Raw genomic sequence first — 21,866 nt, forward strand, 5'->3', positions numbered from 1 at the left:
GCGACATCCCATCTTCGTTGATGTGACTGGGCTGGACTCCGTATCCTGAAGCACTTTGGGATCCCAAGGCGTTCATTTCACTACCTACCATCCTGTGTTGATTTTAGTGGAAAGCCACCTAATATAAAGAATTTAAGGAAAAAATTAGAGTTTAAGGCATGTCCTTGTCCCAGGTCTCAACGCAACGAAAATGTCTTAGGTATCTCTTCTCGGATTGTGACTTCTGGTTGGTGAAGAGTTATCAATGATGTCTGGAAAGCAGTATTGCACCTACTCTATTAAACTCCAGGATGTTAATAAGTAATTTGACTTATGGGACTAGATGTTTGGTCTCAGAAGGCAGTTTCCTGATTTTGGTAAAACAGGTTAATAGTATAGAGATCAGTTAAACTGTACCCTGAGGATTATGGGGCAATAATGTATATAAAGTACTTAGAACAGTGCCTAGTACATTATGAACTCTCAACAAATGTAGCTATTGATAGGTGAATTGATTTTTTAATATATATATAAACAAAAACCGGCCCAGGTGTGGCGGCTCTCGCCTATAGTCGCAGCACTTTGGGAAGCTGAGGCAGGCGGATCGCCTGAGCTCAGGAGTTCTAGACCAGCCTGGCCAACATGACAAAATCCTGTCTCTACTAAAAATACAAAAATTAGCCAGGCATGGTGCACACCTGTAATCCCAGCTGCTCTGGAGGCTGAGGCAGAAGAGTCGCTTGAACCCGGGAGGCGGAGGTTGCAGTTAGGCGAGATCACGCCACTGCACTCTAGCCTGGGCGACAGAGTGAGACTCTGTCTCAAAAATAAATAAATAAATAGTATAAACAACAATTGTTTGTAGATTTGGGGAGTGTTACTTGCCCCTGCATGCATGCTAGAGTCTTAGCTCAGAACCTTTTTGACGAGTAAACAAAGGAAGTGGAAAGAAACAAAACTTCCTTTTTTTTTTTTTTTTTTTTTTTTGAGCTGGAGTCTCACTCCGTTGCCCAGGCTAGAGTGCAGTGGCACAGTCTCAGCTCACTGCAACCTCTGCCTCCCGGGCTCAAGTGATTCTCCTGCCTCAGCCTCCTGAGTAGCTGGGATTATAGGTATACACCACCACACCTGGCTAATTTTTGTATTTTTAATAGAGACGGGGTTTCATCATGTTGGCCAGGCTGGTCTCGAACTCCTGACCTCAGGTGATCCACCCGCTTTGGCCTCCCAAAGTGCTGGGATTACAGGCGTGAGTCACCACGCCCAGCCAGGAAATAAATTTCAATGGGTCACTGGGTTGGGAAAACATCCCGCTGGTCAGATTCTTCCTGGAAAATTACCCAGTGAGACCAAACCGAAGTCAACTCGGCCACCCTGGGCAAGGGGAGCAAGTGGGGAAGAGGTCATGGATCAACTCCACAGAGAACTCTGGATTTTCCGGAGTGCATGAAGACATTCCCAGGGTTGTGCAGAATGGAAATATAAATTCAAGAAGGAAATGAAGCAATAAAAAATGTTCAACTGTTCAAGAAAAGCTTATCTGTGTATTTGTGTATTTTTTAAAGTGGATGATTATGGGTATCAAATCACTGTGACATTTATATTCCCATGGATACATTTTCCTAAGTGACTAACTGCTTTAAAGTGTCGACATTAGAATACTGCTGGAAATTGGCCTGGTGCAGTGGCTCACGCCTGTAATCCCAGCACTTTGGGAGGCTGAGGCGGGTGGATCACGAGGTCAGGAGGTTGAGACCATCCTAGCTAACACGGTGAAACCCTGTCTCTACTAAAAATACAAATATTAGCTGGGCATGGTGGTGGGTGCCTGTAGTCCCAGCTACTCGGGAGGCTGAGGCAGGAGAATGGCGTGAACCCGGGAGGCAGAGCTTGCAGTGAGCCGAGATCGCACCACTGCACTCCAGCCTAGGTGACAGAGCAAGACTCTGTCTCAAAAAAAAAAAGAATACTGCTGGAAATTATAGACTTTGTAAGTTTATTTAAACTTACGGTGAAAAATTCTACCTATGTCAAGGTTCTACATAACTTTTTAAAAATTTATTTATTTATTTATTTTGAGATGGGGTCTCACTTTGTCACCCAAGCCAGAGTACAATGGTGCTATCTTGGCTCACTGCAACCTCCGCCTCTCAGGTTCAAGCGATTCTCCTGCCTCAGCCTCCTGAGTAGCTGGAATTACAGGCGCATGCCACCAAGCCTGGCTAATTTTTGTATTTTTAGTAGAGATGGGGTTTCACCATGTTGGCCAGGCTGGTCTGGAACTCCTGACCTCAAGTGATCTGCCCGCCTCAGCCTCCCAAAGTGCTGGGATTACAGGCGTGAGCCACCGCACCCTGCCCAAAGTTCTGCATGTAACTTTAAACACACAAAAGAAAAGCATATCCTTCAAATTCTTGGAGGGAGAATGTAAGCACACCCTGAATCCCAGGGCTCAGGCTGTATACCTGGGAGTGGTTCATCTGGGTTGTAGGACTGCAGGATCAACATTCCTTAAGGATATGCCAGACTCCACAAAGCGGCTGTGCTGCTGTATTTCCCCCCAGCAGGCTTGGTAAGATCCATTGTTCCACATCCCTGTGAAGGGGTAAAAGATGCGCCATCACGAAATATGCCAGATTGGTATATTTATTATTGCAAGATGAAAACACTGGAGAAATTGTAGTTTCTGAAAGGGTGAGCTGACCTGTCTCTTGCTACATGTGATGCAAGCAATAAAGATTCCTCTGGGAGGAGTCCCTTCTCCATACCAGACAGAGAAAATAACCATTATCACTGGAGACTGGGAATTGGAGGTTGCCATGGACCTGAATAAACATGCTTAACAGTAACCCTTATCTTCCACTTGGTTCACAGCTCCCCACCACCATGTATCTCCTAGTGACTTCCCTAGAAGATCTACTGCCCCATAGCCAGATTTTCTTGGTCCTGTCATTTCTTCTTAAATGTGTCACTCTATCTAAAAAGTATAAAAGTTTCTTGCATTGGCCACTTCTTCATGCTTCACCCTCTTATGAAGATCCCCATATACATATGAAATTTGTATACTTTTCTCTTGTTCATCTGCCTGTTGCTGATTTCGTTTCTAGATCCAGCGGAAGAGCTCACTAAGAGCTAAAAGAAGGGGTTGGAGGTGATCTCTGGCTCCCCGACACTCCCCAAGCTTGATGACTGAGTGGGGTCTTGCAGCATTCGTGAGGCAAACACATCCATCATCTCTCTAGGGAAGTCCAAATTAAGCAGAGGTTACTTGGAGCCAGGACCTCAGACTCCCAAGCCTGGTGAGTCAGGGTTTGCGGTTTTTGTATGTGTGTGTCTTTCGTTTTGTTTTTTTTAGAGACAGGGTCTTGCTCTGTTGCCCAGGCTGAAAAGCAGTGGTACAACCTTGGCTCACTGCATCCTCAAACTCCTAGGCTCAAGCAATCTCCCCACCTCAGCCTCCTGAGTAGCTGGGACTACAGGCATGGGCCACCATGCCTGGCTAATTTTTATTATTATTATTATTTTTAGAGATAGGATTTCACTATGTTGCCCAGGCTAGTCTTGAACTCCTGGCCTCAAGCGATCCTCCTGCCTTGACCTCCCAAAGTGCTGGGATTATAGGTATGAGCCACCGTGCCTAGCCAAGAGTCAAGGTCTGAACTAGATTAGATGGTTCTAATAGCTTCTCTTTACGAAAGTCCTCAGCACTCACCCCTAAGTTAAACCTCTCTCTTCCCTGCCATACCTGGTTCCTGTCCCTCCCTGGTCAGCTTGGCTGCATGCCAGTGCTTGGCTCTTCCCCTCCCCACTTGCATCCAAGTTAACCAGCTGCCTGTTCACACAGTCTTATTCTGGGTAGGAAGCTGGGAAGTTGGTAGCATTGGCTTGTTAGTCTCTTGTTCCTGTCCTCCAGCTACCTTAGTGGAGTCACACAGTATATTCAGACCCATATGTGTGGATTTCACTAGTCAAATCCTGGGAAGCCAGCCTTCTGCCTGTTGTTTCTGTGGGGCATGCCCACCCCTCGCTATGTACTGTTCTCCATGCTCAGGCCTTTGAATGGAATTTGAATGGGGTTACCGATGGTGTCCACTTGGCTGTGGGCCAGGTTTGTAATGGCCCTAGGATGCGGAGAGCAGCAGCCCAACCCTTTCTGGGAAACAAATTGACCACGTTGCTGTAGTTGGTTGTTATGACCACCAGAGTGCGCAGTATGCACAGTTTTGGGAGAGCCAGTTTAGAAGAGTGGCATTTTAAACCTAAAATTAAGTGATAGCCAAGATGGAACTTATGATGAAAAAAAAAATGAAAGTAAAATTAAACTAGATAAACCTACTGCCTCTGGGTATTCCAACTGTGTTCCCTGTCTTCAATCTGGGCTCAGTAACAGCGCTTCAAGAAGGGTCCAGCTGGTCTTTCTTACCTGGCTGACCACTGAAACTGCCCTACCGCTCCTAGCCCTTATTGGCCCTGGGAAGGCCCTTGCAGCTGCTCTTGGGCCCCATCTCTCTAGAACAGATGCTGGTCCCATTCCCCTGCATGACGCCTGATGGGGTTGGGACATCCTTGGCCTTTCTGTTCCAGCAGTCTGATCTCTGGCCGACTTCTTCCCACATTTTTCCTTTGAAGGAGCTTTCTCTGTCCTCTACGTCGTGGTAGTGCGGTCCTTTTGCCTGTAACGAAATAGTGCCTGCTGTGTGTAAGAATGAAAGGCATTGGTGTCTTGTGGTCTTCCGCTAAGAGCAGAGATGTGAGCCACGCGTTCGTGTTGAGTAGGACTTGTTGAAACTGACTCACTAAACAAAAACACTGAATATTAATGTAAACCTAAATGCCAAATTGTTTGTCTGCATTAAAAGCAATGATGGCCAGGTGTGGTGGCTCACGCCTGTAATCCCAGCACTTTGGGAGGCCAAGGTGGGCGGATCACGAGGTCAGGAGATCGAGACCATCCTGGCTAACACGGTGAAACCCCGTCTCTACTAAAAACACAAAAAATTAGCCGGGCGTGGTAGCGGGCGCCTATAGTACCAGCTACTCGGGAGGCTGAGGCAGGAGAATGGCGTGAACCCCGGGGGGCGGAGCCTGCAGTGAGCCGAGATTGCGCCACTGCACTCCAGCCTGGGCGACAGCGAGACTCTGCCTCAAAAAAAAAAAAAATAAAAATAAAGTATTTTTAATTAGGTATGTACGTTTTGGTTTTAGACATAATGCTATTGCACACTTAATAGACTACAGTTAAGTGTGCAATGGTGCAAATATAACTTTTACATGCACTATAGTGTAAATATAACTTTGATATGCATTGGGAAACAAAACAAATTCATGTGACTCACTTTGTTGGGATGTGTCTGGAGCCAAACCTGCAACGTCTCTGAGGTATGCCTGTAATTCTAAATGTTCTAGTAGCAAAAAGCAAAGAGAACCAGATGAACTTAATTGTAATAACATTTTATTTAACCCAATATATCTAAAGTGTTACTGTTTCAACATGTAATCAATATAAAATATTAATGAGACATTATATTCCTTTTTATATTTCCAAATCTGATGTCTATTTTATACTTAAGCACTTTTCCATCCAGACTAGCCATTTTTATGTGCTCAAAAGCCCCATGAGGTCAGTGGCTATGGTAAAATACAGCACAAATTTATATCTGAATAAGAGACTCTGAGTTGTTTTTTTTTTTTTTTTTTCCTGAGATGGAGTCTTGCTCTGTCGCCCAGGCTGTAGTGCAGTGGCACGATCTTGGCTCACTGCAACCTCCACCTCCCAGGTTCAAGCAATTCTTCTGCCTCAGCCTCCTGAGCAGCTGAGATTACAGGTGTGTGCCACCACACCCGGCTAATTTTGTATTTTTAGTAGAGATGGGGTTTCACCATGTTGGCCAGGCTGGTCTTGAACTCCTGACCTCTGGTGATCCACCCGCCTCAGCCTCCCAAAGTGCTGGGATTACAGGCATGAGCCACGGCTCCTGGCCCTAAGACTCTGAGTTTTCTATCATAGAACACATTGTAGGTGAAAAGAAAAAATTTTTTTAAAAAAAGAGACTGAGTTTTCAGAAGAAAGGATTATGCCATTTTGTGGTGTAGGCAAAGACATCCCCATTGTTTCACAAGTGGCCGCAAGATCAGAAATCCATATATGTTCGTGTCTCCTTACATTTTCTTCTTTTTTCTTTGTTTTCGTTTCACAAGTAACACATGCATATATATATTTTTTTCTTTTTTGTTTTTTGAGACAGAGTCTCGCTCTGTCACCCAGGCTGGAGTGCAGAGGCACGATCTGGGCTCACTGCAACCTCTGCCTCCCAGGTTCAAGCCATCCTCCCACCTCAGCCTCCTGAGTAGCTAGGACTACAGACCCACACGCCCAGCTAATTTTTGTATCTTTTTGTAGAGACGGAGTTTCGCCCAGGCCCGTCTCGAACTCCTGAGTTCAAGCAATCTGCCCACCTCAGCCTCCCCAAGTGTAGGGATTAAAGGCGTGAGCCACTGCACCCAGCCAATATATTTTAAGAAAAGTCAAGCCATAAATTGCTCCTTAACCTCCCCTAATACTACTGCATTCCCTAGAGGTAACCTTAGTTCTCTATCAGTTGAGTATAAATCCTTCCATGCATTTACATGCATAGATATGTTTTATTATATTTTACATAAATATTATAGAGTAATATTGTTCTGCAACTTGCTTTTTTTCACATAGCAGCATTACTTGCTGCTTTTTCCATGCAAGTACACAGATCTATTTCTTTTTTATAGTTATTACATAATATTCCATAACCATTTTCCTACTTCAGGGCTTTTTGGCTGTTTATAATTTATTTTTTCACTATTACTAATAATGTTCTAATAAGCATTCTTGTAATCACCGCATGTACATTGTGTGAGTGTTTTTCTGCAGTAGATAAAAAGAAATGTATTTTCTGGGCCGAAGGGAATCTACATCTTCAATTTTAGTGGATACTGCCAAGCTGCCCTCCAAAAAGGAAGTCCCAATTCACACCTCACCTACAGAGTGAGGATGCTTGTTTTATCACACCCTTCCATACACTGAATCTTATTTTTATTTTAAGTAGGGGTATTCAGAAGTGTGAGTCTTTTAAGCAATGATACAAAAGCAGTAAAAAAAATCTGTTCAAATTTATTTGACAGCATTCTTCTATGAATATGCAGAGACTCAATTTGAGACCCAGAGTGAGTCACTGATCAATTTTAACCAAATCATTGAGAATCCAATGACATCATTGTGTCTCTCTGGGGGTGTCAGACTCTAAAGTAAGTGACGACTGAATATGGTCGCTATTGCCCTAGAACAGCAATCCCTTAACAGGTGCCATAATGGAGACCCATGTACCCTCTCCCTGTGAACAGTAGAAGCTCCTCTGTCCTCCCACCTCCCTCTGAGCCACTCTGGAGCAGCGAGGCAGGCACACCCACCCTTATTCCCACGACTTCAATTCTCTCTCTTTCTTTGCCAAGCTCATCGAGTGGGATTCAGGTAAGTTTTTCTCTCTTTCTTTCTTTTTTTTTTTTTTCCTGAGACAGATCTCACTCTGTTGCCCAGGCTGGAGTGCAGTGGCGCAATCTCGGCTCACTGCAAACTCCACCTCCTGGGCTCAAACGAGTCTCGTGCTTCAGCCTCCTGAGTAGCTGGGACTATAGGCCTGCCACCATGCCCAACTAATTTTTGTATTTTTAGTAGATACAGGGGTCTCACCATGTTGGCCAGGCTGGTCTCAAACTCCTGGCCTCAAGTGATCTGCCAGCCTTGACCTCCCAAAGTGCTGGGATTACAGGTGTGAGCCACCATGCCCAGCCTTTGGATTCAGGTAAATTCAATGCTTTCTATGAGGTTCTACTGTTTTCAAACTGTTCCCAGAAACTGTGGGCTGTATTCATTCAACCAGGGCAGATCTCACCTTTCGTTTTCAGGAATTTCAGGAAAGTACCTTTGTGATGCTCAGAGGGCCCCTGCATGGCCCAAGTGTGGCCACAAAGCCATATGTTTCTCAGACACACACAGTCCTCTCTTCACGATCCCAGGGACAATTCTGTGACTCTGTGGGCTAAACAGATAAAGCCTTGCTTTCATTTTGGATACCCAGGGAGAGATTAAGGCACTCTCACTGTCCTTGCTCTTAATTACAACTCAGTGTATTACAACTACTATTGTTTTCATAGCATTATTTTGAGTACTATATTGCCTTTTTCTTATAATAGTCTTAGACAAAGGAAGGGCAGTATGATCAAGACAAAGGCTTCCTTCATGGACTTTCTCCTGGGACTGGGGGGTGACAGGCAGGCAGCCTCCTGGCATCCCTGGGGAGGGGCAGCAGATGAGCTACCACATCATCAAGAGGCATTTACCTCAGAGAACTTGCCACTGTCTGATCCTTAGCTTTGAGCCTCCAGAATTTGGTTTTCTGAACATCCCAAATAAGATACAACATGTGCAGGCAAATTCATATTAGTTCCACACTACAAGGAACTATCTAAAAACCAGAATCCGTGCATTGATTTGTTTGCTCTTCAAGCTTTGACTGACACTGGGCCTGAGCCTGTCCAGATCCAAGCTCTGAATAGAATGAATAAAATAGGCTCAGTCCAGGCTCTTACAGAAATTACAGTCTACTGAGAGAAACACATAGACCATTCCAACTCAGTGAGATGAGTGTTACAGGAGGGGATGCACAGAACGCTATCAAAGCAATGAGAGGAGGCACAACCCTGAAGAAGTGGTGTATTTAACATGCAGGCAGCAGGGAAGGGAAAGAGTCAGTATGAAGTGAGATTACCACAGGTAACGGGGAGAATGATTGCTAGAGCAAGGTCTTAAGGAAACAGAACTAAACTAGGACCAGAACACAACAGGAAGGCTGACCTTGGGAAGAAAGAGGGTCTCTTTCCTAAGCCAGGAAGGAAGGAGGAAAGGATAGCTAGGGACACATGGGATTATAGGATGGGCGGGAGGCAGTTTCTGGTTGTACAATCTATTAGGGGGGCAACGGGCTAGGAGGGAGGTTGAGTACTGAAAGTGAGGAGGAAGTTCTGGGGTTCAAGCTTTGTCAAAGATTATAATAGGGACCATGGGAGAATGTGAGGCATATGGGAATTAAAAATAGAAGCGATTCACTGAGAGGGTCTAGGAGCCTGCTGTGATTTTACTCTGATCCCAGCACGCAAGGCCGGGTGCTCTCCTTCAGCGCCCACATCTCTAGTGAATCCATAGGCAGGTGGATTTACCAGGCTCACGTTTTCAGCAACCTGGCCCCACTCTATAGACAGACCAAGGAGCTGGATGAAGAGGCACATGAAGAGCAGAGAGAGATAACAGATGGATGGGGGGTGGGGGGGAAGAAAAACAACCTATTCCTAGGTTCCTCATCTTGGTAAGCGTTGTCGCCAAGCATTCACACCTGAAGTCACAAACTAGGGCATCTGCTGGGCACAGTGGTTCACGCCTGTAATCCCAGCACTTTGGGAGGTCGAGGCGGGTGGATCATCTGAGGTCAGGAGTTCGAGACCAGCCTGGCCAACATGGTGACACCCTGTCTCTACTAAAAACACAAAAGGTAGCCAGTGGTGGTGCATGCCTATAATCCCAGCTACTCGGGAGGTTGAGGCAGGAGAATCGCTTGAACCCAGGAGGCAGAGGTTGCAGTGAGCCGATATTGAGCCACTGCACTCCAGCCTGGAAAACAAAGGGAAACTTTGTCTCAAAAAAAAAAAAAAAAAAAAAAAAAAGATCCACAGCTACTATCTCTTTGGTTCTTTGGTTCATCCACTTCTTTTCTTTTCTTTTTTTTTTCTTTGAGATGGAGTCTTGCTCTGTCACCCAGGCTGGAGGGCAGTGACTTTGACCATGGCTTACTGCAATTCCACCTCCCGGGTTCAAGTGATTCTCATGCCTCAGCCTCCCAAGTAGCTGGGATTACAGGCATGCACCACCACACTTGGCTAATTTTTGTATTTTTAGTAGAGATGGGGTTTCACTATGCTGGCCAGGCTGGTCTCAAACTCATGACCTCTGGTGATCCACCTGCCTCGGCCTCCCAAAGTGCTGGGATTACAGGCATGAGCCACCGCACCCATCCACTTTTTGTCATCTTCCCTAGTCCCTCTGCTCAGCTCCCATAGAACTCTGTTAATTCCATGATCATAGGACAGGTCACTTTACATCAGAGTTGTTTTAGTGCTGGAGTTAAACACTTCAGTGGCTTCTAGGACCAGAAAATAACTGAGTGATGCTGCCAGGGAGTGTGGCACATTGGAAAGCCTCTTTTTGTATAACAGGGAAGGAGAGCACTGCCCATGAAGAAATGTGGCTTCACTATTTTGCTAGATCTTTCTATATCCTTAAGAAAAACCTAAAATAGTTTTAGAGAGAAATACCCTGACTTTTAAATGAAGAAAACTATTCAAACTTAAAACTGTTGGCTGGGTGCGGTGGCTTACGCCTGTAATCCCAGCACTTTTGGAGGCCGAGGTGGGCGGATCACAAGGTTAGGAGTTCAAGATGAGCCTGGCCAACATAGTGAAACCCTGTCTCTACTAAAAATACAAAAATTAGCTGGACATGGTGGCGCGTGCCTGTAGTCCCAGCTACTCAGGAGGCTGAGGCAGGCGAATCACTTGAACCCGGGAGGTGGAGGTTACAGTGAGCCGCAATCGCACCACTGCACTCCAGCTTAGGCAACAGAATGAGACTTTGTCTCAAAAAAATAAATAAATAAAATAAAACTGTTACTGAAGTGTTTAGGGGTAAAGTTTACCAATGTCTGCAACTTTGAAGTGCCTCAAAAGATGTATTGGTGGGTGGCTACAGGGATGAGTAGATACATGATAAAGCAACAGCAAAATATTAATTGTAGCATCATTCTCAATTCCCCCTCAGCTTGGTGATGCATACATGTACAGTTTTTTCAACTGTTCTGTAACCTTCATAAAAAAATGAAGGGACATTTTTAATTTTTTATTTTTTTTAGACTGAGTCTCACTCTGTTGCCCGGGCTGAGTGCAGTGGCACAATCACGGCTCACTGCAGCCTAGACCTCCTGTACTCAAGCAATCCTCTCACCTCTCTCTCCAGAGTATCTGGGACTACAGGCACACACCACCACACCTGGATAATTTTCTTTTTTCACTTTTCATAGAGATGAGGGTGTCTCGTTCTATTGCCCAGACTGGTCTCAAACTTCTGGCCTCAAGCGATCCACTTGCCTTGGCTTCCCAAAGTGCTAGGATTACAGGCCTGAGCCACTGCACCTGGCTAGATTTTTTTTTTAATTGAAAAAGAAGGCCGGGCACAGTGGCTCATGCCTGTAATCCCAGCACTTTGGGAGGCTGAGGCAGGTGGATCACTTGAGGTCAGGAGTTCAAGACCAGCCTGGCCAACATAGTGAAACTTCATCTCTACTAAAAATACAAAAATATCCGGGTGCAGTGGCTCACGCCTGTAATCCCAGCACTTTGGGAGGCCGAGGCGGGCGGACCACGAGGTCAGGAGATTGAGACCATGGTGAAACCCCGTCTCTACTAAAAATACAAAAAAAATTAGCCGGGCGTGGTGGCAGGCGCCTGTAGTCCCAGCTACTAGGAGAGGCTGAGGCAGGAGAATGGCGTGAACCCGAGGGGGATCTTGCAGTGAGCCGAGATCGCGCCACTGCACTCCAGCCTGGGTGACAGAGCGAGACGCCAACTCCAAAAAAAAAAAAAAGATAAAAATAAAAATAAAAATAAAAATACAAAAATCAGCCGGGTGTGGTGGTGTGCACCTGTAATCCCAGCTACTCAGGAGGCCAAGGCAGAAGAATCACTTGGACCCGGGAGGTGGAGGTTACAGGGAGCTGAGATCGTACTATTGCACTCCAGCTTGGGCAATGGGAGAGAAAAGAAAGAAAGGAGAGAAAGAGAGAGGGAGAGAGAAAGAGAGAGGAAGGAAGGAAGGAAGGAAGGAAGGAAGGAAGGAAGGAAGGAAGGGTCCCATGAGCCACTCTCTGGGACTTCTGTTACAAATTGTAATGGACTTGATGAAAGTAAGGTGGGGTAAATGAGAACAACATAAAGGACACAGAACGCAGTCCTTAACACTTAGTAAATATCAGGTTTTGTTGTTATCATTTGGAACGGAGGAAATGGGCACAGACTGGGGGACATGAGTTGTTTTGTTTGTTTGTTTGTTTGAGACAGAGTCTCACTCTGTCGCCCAGGCTAGAGTGCAGTGGTGGAATCTCGGCCCACTGCAACCTCCATCTCCCAGGTCCAAGCAATCCTCCCACCTCAGCCTCCCGAGCAGCTGGGATTACAGGTGCCCGACACCACTCCCAGCTAGTTTTTCTATTTTTAGTAGAAACGGGGTTTCACCATGTTCGCCAGGCTAATCTCGAACTCTTGATCTCAAGTAATCCGCCCGCCTTGGCCTCCCAAAGAGGAGTCTTAAATGAGTTTCACTAAGGGATTTCAGCAGATTTTCATTACAGTGTCCACTCTGAAAGTGTAGGGGCCAGAGTTCCACGCTGGTTCATCTATCTTGCTATGTGAACTTATACCTGTAATTTCCACCTCTGCATCTCACATTGCTTGTTTTTAAACTATAAGAATTGAACTCTAAGTTCCTCTTAAGTTTAGAACTCCTGCTGGATGAACCCTCTTTCCTGTTCCTGCCTACACTCTTCTTTCCCTTGGCGCTTTATTTACGTAAAAACTACATTTCCCATGAGCGCCCACAGGCGTCCACGTAGCGCAGCCCTTCGCCGTCGCTCGCGCCCTTTATACTCACTTCCGCCCGCGAACCACTTCCTTTCCTTTCAGCGGAGCGCGGCGGCAAGATGGCCGTGCAAATTTCCAAGAAGAGGAAGGTGAGCTTCTGGGGACTGGGTTTGGGGAACGACGGCGCCGCGCGGGTCGAGGGCTTCTCGGGGTGCCACCGCAAGGCCTGCAGCTCCGTGGCCTGCCCTGGGAAGCGGCTTAGGCTTCTTGGCGTTCCTGCGGGCCGCGGATGGCGGTGGATTGAGTGAGAGGCCCGAGCCAGGCGGGCGCTGTGTGACCGGGGAAGGGAGAGACAGGTTTTTCTCTGTTTCCAAGTGAAGCGCAGAGAGATGGGCACCAGGCGCCCCATCTGTCCCGGAGAAGGCGTTTGTGAGCATTTTTTGGTCAATGGAATTAGTAAACGTGGTATTTTGAGGGCGTGTGTCATTTTCCCTCATGTCTTATCCCATGGTTTTGGGAAGGGAAGGCAGCAGTGTATTCTTGCCTTAACTGGTCGTGTGTGGGTACAGTCTGCTGGCCCTAGGACCTCAACCTGAAGGGTTGCTGACGGTTGCTTGCCCTGTCTGGGGACCCCGGGAGGAAGCTGCCTCGGATTTAACGCCTTGTCATTCCATGGGAGAGAACTGTGTAAAAATCATTAGCTTTAAAAATAGACAGTTTGTCGTTTAATATATACACTTCGATGTTAAAATTAAATCCACAACTTCTCGAGAGTTAGGATTTGCCAGCTCTGTTGGTACCGTAAGGCCAGATAACATGGCTGGGATTCTTTAGACGGTGCAGGTTGTGTCTACAAGTGAGAGAGCTTATGTTAAGTCTACTATCTGTTCCTTAAAGTGACAGGTACAGTGTCTTTGCTGTGCTGAGTGAAGTGTAAATAGGCCATTAGAGCAGTTTCTTGTTTTGCATGTGGAACTGTTTTAGACCCTTCGATGAAGAGATGATGACGAGTCTGACTTGGGGGTGTTCTCTTTGCCCAGGTGGCCTACTCTGTGCTGCGTTCTGTGGCACAGTTTAAAGGGCCCTGGTTGAAGTAATTTCCTAAAGATGACTTAGAGGCATTTGTCTGAGAAGGGTTGCTGCACTCCTGTTGGAACAAGGGTTTGGAACCATTGGTTGGAGGTATTTAGTTTTGGTGAGGGATGCATTGACTAATAAGACTACACTGGCTCAGGCGAAAGTGAGCCTACACCCATGTCCTAATTTTGAACTTTGCTTTGTTTGGATTAGTTTGTCGCTGATGGCATCTTCAAAGCTGAACTGAATGAGTTTCTTACTCGGGAGCTGGCTGAAGATGGCTACTCTGGAGTTGAAGTGCGAGTTACACCAACCAGGACAGAAATCATTATCTTAGCCACCAGGTAAAACTCTGGCCATCACCTATAATTGTTGTAAATGCCAAATTGGTTTATTTATTTATTTATTTATTTTTGAGACGGAGTCTTGCTCTGTCCCCAAAGCTGGAGTGCAGTGGCGCGATCTCGGCTCACTGCAAGCTCCGCCTCCCGGGTTCACGCCATTCTCCTGCCTCAGCCTCCCGAGTAGCTGGGACTACAGGCGCCCGCCAACACACCTTGCTAATTTTTTGTATTTTTAGTAGAGACGGGGTTTCACCGTGTTAGCCAGGACGGTCTGGATCTCCTGACCTCGTGATCCGCCTGCCTCGGCCTCCCAAAGTGCTGGGATTACAGGCGTGAGCCACCGCGCCCGGCCGGTTTATCCTATATGAACTTAAGGGGACAGACGGACCAGTGAATCTGGGCTTAGTGAATGTAATTGCTTCTTAAAAGCTAGATTTTAAGGCCAGGCGTAGGATCACTTGAGCTCAGGAGTTCAAGATCGGCCAGGGCAACATGGGGAAACCCCCTCTCTCCCCCTCTCTACAAAAAATAAAGGGTGTGGTGGTGCATGCTTGTGGTCCCAGCTATTCCAGAGGCTGAAGCAGGCGATGGCTTGAGCTCAAGAGGTTCAGGCTGCAGTGAGCCATTGGTGTGATCCAGCCTGGTTGACAGAGTGAGACCCTGTCTCAAAAAAAGCTGCATTTTATAAATTTTAGTTTTTGTCAATGAAAAATACATGCTTTGTGGCAGAGATTTTGCTACCACACATCCACACGTATATGCAAGATTTAAAGTTACATCTAGCATTTGTGAGAATCATGAATTGTCACTTTTTCCCCCCAGAACACAGAATGTTCTTGGTGAGAAGGGCCGGCGGATTCGGGAACTGACTGCTGTAGTTCAGAAGAGGTTTGGCTTTCCAGAGGGCAGTGTAGAGGTGAGTGATTCTGGCATATGCCAGAGATAATGGCTCTTCAGAATGATACTTCTAAAAACTCTCAACTTGGAGACTTTAATTGTTTGTTCATTACAAATGGACTGGTATAACTGTTGAAATCCTCTTAATGAATAATGGGCTTAACTTTGTAAGCCTGTTCTGCTAATCGCTGATGGTTAAAGGATTTTACATTCAACTTGGGTATAGAAATGATGCATATGATGGATTGACTATCCCCATTGGTGTACTTGGTATGGCCAAAGGAGCCAGGGTGGGAGGGCAAGGAACCTGCATTGTGTGTAGGTGGTAGAAGTGCTTTAGGAATTGAGGGATACTGAAATTATATGCTGTATGTGATGGTGGTGTCCAATCTTTTTGGCCTCCATAGGCTACATTGGAAGAAGAAATGTCTTGGGCCACACTACTGGTAGTGCAAAAAATCACGATGTTGAATTTCTGTTGGGCCACAATCAAAGCCATCTCCTGGGCAGCATGCGGCCCGTGGATTGGGCAAGCTTGGTGTAGAAAGTGATACTTGTGTGGCAAATGCCAAATTTCAACTTTCAGTTGAAAATAATGGTGATGGTAACAGGATATCCCTTGCTTCCTTTAAAGCTTTACGCTGAAAAGGTGGCCACTAGAGGTCTGTGTGCCATTGCCCAGGCAGAGTCTCTGCGTTACAAACTCCTAGGAGGGCTTGCTGTGCGGAGGTAAGTGTCCTGAGACCTAATGGTCATGACCTTTTGTGTGTATCAAAATATGTCTGCCATTTGTTAATTTAGCATATGAGCTGTTATAAAAAGTTACAGGATCTGCTAGTCTCCTAGGATTATAGTAAGATACTAAGCCATGCCCTCACTGAACTGGTAGGCTAACAAGACTACTAAAGCAGCAAGAACCATAAAGGGTGGTCAGTCCTGTAATGGAGAAGTGTTCTGGGTGCTTTGGGAGTTAAACACAAATAGAATTGTCCAAGGAGGGGACCAACTCCTGTTGGTCTTCTCGAGAAGGCTTTACAAAGATCCCTGTTGGGGGTGGGGTGGGGGCGGTGGGCATTGAGGAATAATTAGGCCTGTTACTGGGTGTGTGTTACATATCCCTAGGTAGAAGTGCCTTAGTACTTGTAGGATACCATGAAACTTTAGTAGCAATCATTCAAATCTGCTTAATGTGTTCACTCTTAAAATGGTATTGTGAAGAGATAAGATAGACCTGATGCAAAATAGCTTAAAATCTAGACACTTAACCTCTGAGTTGCATGCAGATGGTAGTAATGTGAGGGTCTACTGGTAAGATTTCAACAGGAAGTTATTTGTGCAGTTTGACTGTATGTCAAGGCATTGAAATGCCTTGCCTAGAGGAATGACAGGAAAGCTGTGCTGTAGGAAGATTGATTGGTAGGGATGGGTAGTGTAGGCAAGGCTCTAGGTAGGGACCTAGAAAAGACTGCTTACCTGGTTTGAGTGCCAGCTAGGCTGCTTAGAACAATGGTTCTCAGATTAGTGCCAGTCCCAGACCCACCAAATGGGAAACTGGATGTGTGGCTCAGCAATCTGTCTTAATAACCCCTCCACATGCTGTTTGCACACATTGAAGCAAGTTAATGAACTTCTCAGCCTGGGATCTCCTATCTTCTAAGGTGGACCATTATACCACCTCTCAGTTGTGGGATATTAAGTAAGATAAATGTGAAAGGGCCCTGGAGGTGGCTAGCTCTCCAGTTAGTATCTCACAGAGTGTAAACTATGGAATGAGTTGGGGTGGGGGGTAGGTCATATTTTAAAATGTTTTATCAGCATTCTAATAGCAAGGTAGCCAGGATCCTAGGTGCGTTAGCTTTCCTAGTGAATGAGACTTCGGAGCTTGCAGAGTATTTCAAGGGACCACTGAGTGGGTAATTGTGGAGTTTAAATGTGGTTCTCAGTTTTGATTATACATGAGAATCACCTGGGGAGCATTTTAAAATACATATTCCTGGACTTTGCCCATTTAATTGGCCTAGAGTAGGGCCTAGATGTTAGGGTTTCTTTTGTTTTTTATTGTAGCCTTCTGAGGTGATTGCAGTATGCAGCCAGGGTTGGAAAGTGCATATTTAGGAGCTTGACATACTTAATGAATATTACCCTAAGGTTCGGAATGATAGGTGTGGAAGAGAATTGGTATTCTTGGGGCCAGACTCTGGTCAAATTTATTCTCCATTAAAGGAACATTGAAAACCAAGTCTTTGTTTTGTTTTTCAAACTTGGTGGAGGTCCTTGACAATAACACAAGTGGCTCTCTTCTGTTCTTTTAAAGGGCCTGCTATGGTGTGCTGCGGTTCATTATGGAGAGTGGGGCCAAAGGCTGCGAGGTCGTGGTGTCTGGGAAACTCCGAGGACAGAGGGCTAAATCCATGAAGTTTGTGGATGGCCTGATGATCCACAGCGGAGACCCTGTTAACTACTACGTTGATACTGCTGTGCGCCACGTGTTGCTCAGACAGGGTGAGCAGCTGAGAGTGCTTGGCAAAGGGCATTTGTGGACAGATTTGGTTTTCCGCAGACATCTAAGTATTTGGGGGAGTTTATCATGGAAGCAGCCGGGCATGATCATATTCCTTGGTGTATCGATTGCCACGTTGATCTGTAAGAATCGAATTGCTGAGATCTGTCAGATCCAAGAGTTGGTTTGTCCTTGTTTTAGCCATCTGTGTACCCTTCAGTGATGACACGATGACGAGTCAGAAAGGTCACATCCTGCTGTTGGTCCTTGTCAGTGCCATGTTCTGTGGTGCTGTGCACGAGTTCCTTTTGCAGAAGTGTCCTATTTATTGATCGATTTAGAGGCATTTGTCTGAGAAGGGTCCAGACCCAGGGGTGCTTGAGTAAACTGCTTACTCTCTTTGGTCTTGTGTGATGGGGGCCAGTGAGACCCCAGCTGTGTGCTAACAACTGTGGTGTCCTCTAGGTGTGCTGGGCATCAAGGTGAAGATCATGCTGCCCTGGGACCCAACTGGTAAGATTGGCCCTAAGAAGCCCCTGCCTGACCACGTGAGCATCGTGGAACCCAAAGATGAGATACTGCCCACCACCCCCATCTCAGAACAGAAGGGTGGGAAGCCAGAGCCACCTGCCATGCCCCAGCCAGTCCCCACAGCATAACAGGTATGTCTGCAGGGGCAGGGGTCTCTTGGGGCAGAATAGGGTCCTTCCAAGTCTTTCTGTTAATACTTGTATCCCACATTCTGGTAAGCATTTGGTGAATAAGAATTTCATTTATTTGCTTTATGTGGGAGAATACAAGTTGAAACCTGAGGTCTATTTAACCCTCGATTCCATTGGGACAGGTGTTTGCCTTTATTCTTTTCAGAAAGAAGTTCCTGCTTTTACTCATGTATATGAAATAGTTTTCCCTTATCCTCCCTTATTTGCTCAAAAAATTTTTTTTTTTTTTTTTTTTTTTTTTTTTTTTTTTGAGACAGCCTTGTTCTGTCGCCCAGGCTAGAGTGCAGTGGCACAATATTGGCTCACTGCAACCTCTGCCTCCCATGTCCAAGCAATTCTGTCTCAGCCTCCCAAGTAGCTGGGATTATAGGCACCTGCCACCAAGCCCAGCTAATTTTTGTATTTTTAGTAGAGACGGGGTTTCACCTTGTTGGCCAGGCTGGTCTCAGACTCCTGACCTCAGGTGATCCACTGTGCTTGGCTGCTCAAGATTTTCTAGGCACTTTTGCTATTCTGTCATTTAGCAGCCCCTGTAAAACACTAACAAGCCTCCTATGGTCAACACTTGGGGTTTTTTATAGGTGTTGTGTCTCTAGGTGCCTTGTTTTTTTTTATATATATATATGAAAAAGGACAAACCCTTATGTATGTATTTTATTAATGTTGCTGCAAACCCTAAGTGGGAGTGTGTATCCATTTGGTAAATGAGGAACTTAATAACTCGGGTAAAGTTTCTTACTTTTGTGCTTTATTTGGTTTCAGGGTCTCCTTGGCAGCTGTGTTCTGGAGTCTGGATGTTGCTCTGTAAAGACCTTTAATAAAATCTTGTACAAAGACACAAGGTCTGACTAGACTGTTCAGTATTCAGACTGAGGGGCATGTTGGCCTGGGAGCATTACATACCTTCTTGGTTTTAACCATACTTGTGGTATTTGCAAGGGCCAGAACAGTAAGACCCAAGCAGAGCCAACCAGAGAAATATCTTTGTGTGATAGCGAAGGCTGTGATAGCAAGCAAGGCAGCACCTTGATTCGTTGTCCTGTAGTTAGGATTGTAGGTTTAGAAGAGGGATATATTTTGAGTTTTTCCTATGTATAAGGCGATCCATGTTGCACATAGAAAGTGAATATAAATGGCCATTATATTTTGTGTCATTCTGTGCTCTAAGTGTTCTTTACATATGTACTCGTTAATCACCCTCTTTAAAGTGTAAAGGAAATTTGCTCGCACCACTGAAGGCACTTAAGGCTCAAGTAAATTTGCCTAAGCAGTATAAAGCTATCGTTAGAATCCACATTCCTAAGTTGTGTTCTCTTAGGGTATCATGGAACCAGTCATTGGTACTACAGGCCATTATGTTCTGGAGAACTGTAAAGAACGTTTAAATTGTCTCTGATTTTATCTATCAAAGTTTTGAAGCATTTTCTGCTAGTGTCTGTACTTTACAAGAAATTCAGCACTATTTTTTTAGGCAAAACTAGTGAGGGATAGGTTGGCTTGAAAATCATATGAGACCGATGATAAATCAGATTCTGGTTGATCACAGAGGGGACTTCCAGGGACAGCTGTTACGGGCCTGGAAGGCCTAATCAGGTGGCTGCTTCCTGGTGATGCAGCCTGGCTGATGAGATAACCCTGGCTCCATAGACCGCTTAGCAGGTGCTGTGATGATTTGGTTGTCTTCTCAATTAGACTGAGCTGCACATGGTGTTTGTATTGCTTGGCACATGGTAAGGGCTTAATATTTGAGGTAGTTATGTAGGGCGCACACTGACAAGTGTCTGTCCCCCCTTCCTCTTTGACTCATAAATTGGTCATCTTAACCATTTAAGTGTACACTTCTATAGTGATAGAGTCAGCCCTCTGTCCAAGGGATTTGCATCTGTGGATTGAACCAACTTTGGATAAAAAATAATCAAAAAGGATGGTTGTGTGTGTACTGAACATGTAGACTTATTTTTCTTATTTTCAAAATACTATATTTGTCACTTATTTTCTTGTACACTGCAGTGTAACAGCTATGTAGCATGTACATTAGGTATTAAAAGTAATCCAGTGAAGATTGAAAGTCTAAGGATGTGCCTAGGTTATCTTAGGTATAAATACTCTACCATTTTGTATAAGGAATTTAAGCATCTGGGGATTTTGGTATTTGAAGGGGGTCATAGAACCAATCATTGGTACTGCAGGAAGACTGCTGTATATTCTCATTGTGCATCAATCTCTAGAACTTCATCTTGCAGATGTGCTGCCCCTCCTTCACTTTTTTGAAAGAGTCTTTGATGATTATATGGATTCCTTTTTTTTTTTTTTTTTTTTTTTTTTTTTTTTTTTTTAGGTGGAGTTTCGCTCTTGTGTACCAGGCTGGAATGCAATGGTGCTATATCGGCTTATTGCGACCTCCGCCTCCCAGGTTCAAGCCATTCTCCAGCCTCAGCTTCCTGCTAGCTGGGATTACAGGCACCCGCCACCATGCCCAGCTAATTTTTGTATTTTTAGTAGAGATGGGGTTTCCCCATGTTGGCCAGGCTGGTCTCAAACTCTTGACTTCAAGTGCCCCCCTCCTCGACCTTCCAGAGTGCTGGAATTACAGGTGTGAGCCACCACACCCAGCCAGTTGAACTTACTTGAACATCCGCAAATTTTTTTTTATTTTTTGAGACGGTGTCTCGCTCCGTCACCCAGGCTGGAGTGCAGTGGCGCCATCTCTGCCCACTGGTTCACGCCATTCTACCTCAGCCTCCTGAGTAGCTGGGACTACAGGTGCCTGCCACCAAGCCCGGCTATTTTTTTTGTATTTTTAGTAGAGACGGGGTTTCACCGTGTTAGGGTGGTCTCGATCTGACCTCGTGATCTGCCTGCCTCGGCCTCCCGAAGTGCTGGGATTACAGGCGTAAACCACTGTGCCCAGCCAAACATCTGCAAATTATGTGCTGGGAATAGGTTAAGACTATACTGCGCTGTGTATTACTAGATTAGGTGATCTTTTTAAATTCCTCATGAGTTTTCTCCAGTTCACTTGGAAGTTCAGCTGGTAGGAGAAGTTAGTGCTGTTAATTCCCACTAGGTGTTGCTGTAACAAAGGAAATGTGCAGTAAGAGTAATAGCTTAAGGAGAAAGAAAGAAACTTAATGAATTGTGACAGAAAAGTATGCAGATTATTAGCATAATAGATTACTGAATTATTGGGAGAAAGTGCTGTTAATTACCACTAGGTGGTGCTGTGACAAAGGCAATGTGCAGTAAGAGTAACAGCTTAGGGAGGAAGAAATAATTGTGACAGAAAAATGAAGATTATTAGTGTATAGATTACTGAATTATCAAAGTGAACACCCCTGTGTAACCATTTAAAAATGCCAAAATGTGTGCAGCTGTGGTGGCTCACACCTGTAATCCCAGCGCTTTGGGAGGCCAAGGCAGGTGGATCACTTGAGCCCAGAAGTTCCAGTCCAGCCTGGACAACATGGTGAAACCCTGTCTCTATGAAGAGATTTTAAAAATTTGCCAGATGTGGAGACTGAGGTGGGAGGATGGCTTGATCCTGGGAGGTGGAGATTGCAGTGAGCCATAATTGTGCCACCACTCTCCAGCCCAACCTGGGTGACAGACCCTGTCTCAAAAAAAAAAAAAAAAGAC

The 21,866-nt window shown here is 45.4% G+C and overlaps 1 protein-coding gene and 2 non-coding genes across 3 annotated transcripts; all 3 read left to right on the forward strand.

The window, feature by feature from the left end:
- Nucleotides 1–12,724: 12,724 nt before the first annotated feature.
- Nucleotides 12,725–19,068, forward strand: RPS3 (ribosomal protein S3). The gene is made up of 7 exons (XM_055282965.2): nucleotides 12,725–12,839; nucleotides 13,981–14,111; nucleotides 14,934–15,027; nucleotides 15,643–15,737; nucleotides 17,323–17,510; nucleotides 17,974–18,170; nucleotides 18,993–19,068. Exons 1-6 carry the CDS (start codon nucleotides 12,810–12,812, stop codon nucleotides 18,165–18,167), a joined length of 732 nt encoding a protein of 243 aa, XP_055138940.1. The 5' UTR covers nucleotides 12,725–12,809; the 3' UTR covers nucleotides 18,168–18,170; nucleotides 18,993–19,068.
- LOC129485554 (small nucleolar RNA SNORD15) lies at nucleotides 13,678–13,825 on the forward strand. The gene has a single exon (XR_008658694.1). It is a non-coding gene; the product is annotated as a small nucleolar RNA SNORD15 (small nucleolar RNA).
- Nucleotides 17,723–17,868, forward strand: LOC129485553 (small nucleolar RNA SNORD15). Its single transcript, XR_008658693.1, has one exon. It is a non-coding gene; the product is annotated as a small nucleolar RNA SNORD15 (small nucleolar RNA).
- Nucleotides 19,069–21,866: the final 2,798 nt, after the last annotated feature.

This window comes from Symphalangus syndactylus, chromosome 6 (assembly GCF_028878055.3).
Source record: "Symphalangus syndactylus isolate Jambi chromosome 6, NHGRI_mSymSyn1-v2.1_pri, whole genome shotgun sequence".
Lineage (NCBI taxonomy): Eukaryota > Metazoa > Chordata > Mammalia > Primates > Hylobatidae > Symphalangus > Symphalangus syndactylus.

What these genes read in the sequence shown, in the direction of transcription:
- RPS3 (XM_055282965.2), top strand. Translation starts at nt 12,810, where the DNA reads ATGGCCGTGCAAATTTCCAAGAAGAGGAAG. An exon ending in GGAGGGCTTGCTGTGCGGAG is followed by an intron (nt 15,738 to 17,322) that starts GTAAGTGTCCTG and finishes GTTCTTTTAAAG; the next exon opens with GGCCTGCTATGGTGTGCTGC. An exon ending in CCACGTGTTGCTCAGACAGG is followed by an intron (nt 17,511 to 17,973) that starts GTGAGCAGCTGA and finishes GGTGTCCTCTAG; the next exon opens with GTGTGCTGGGCATCAAGGTG.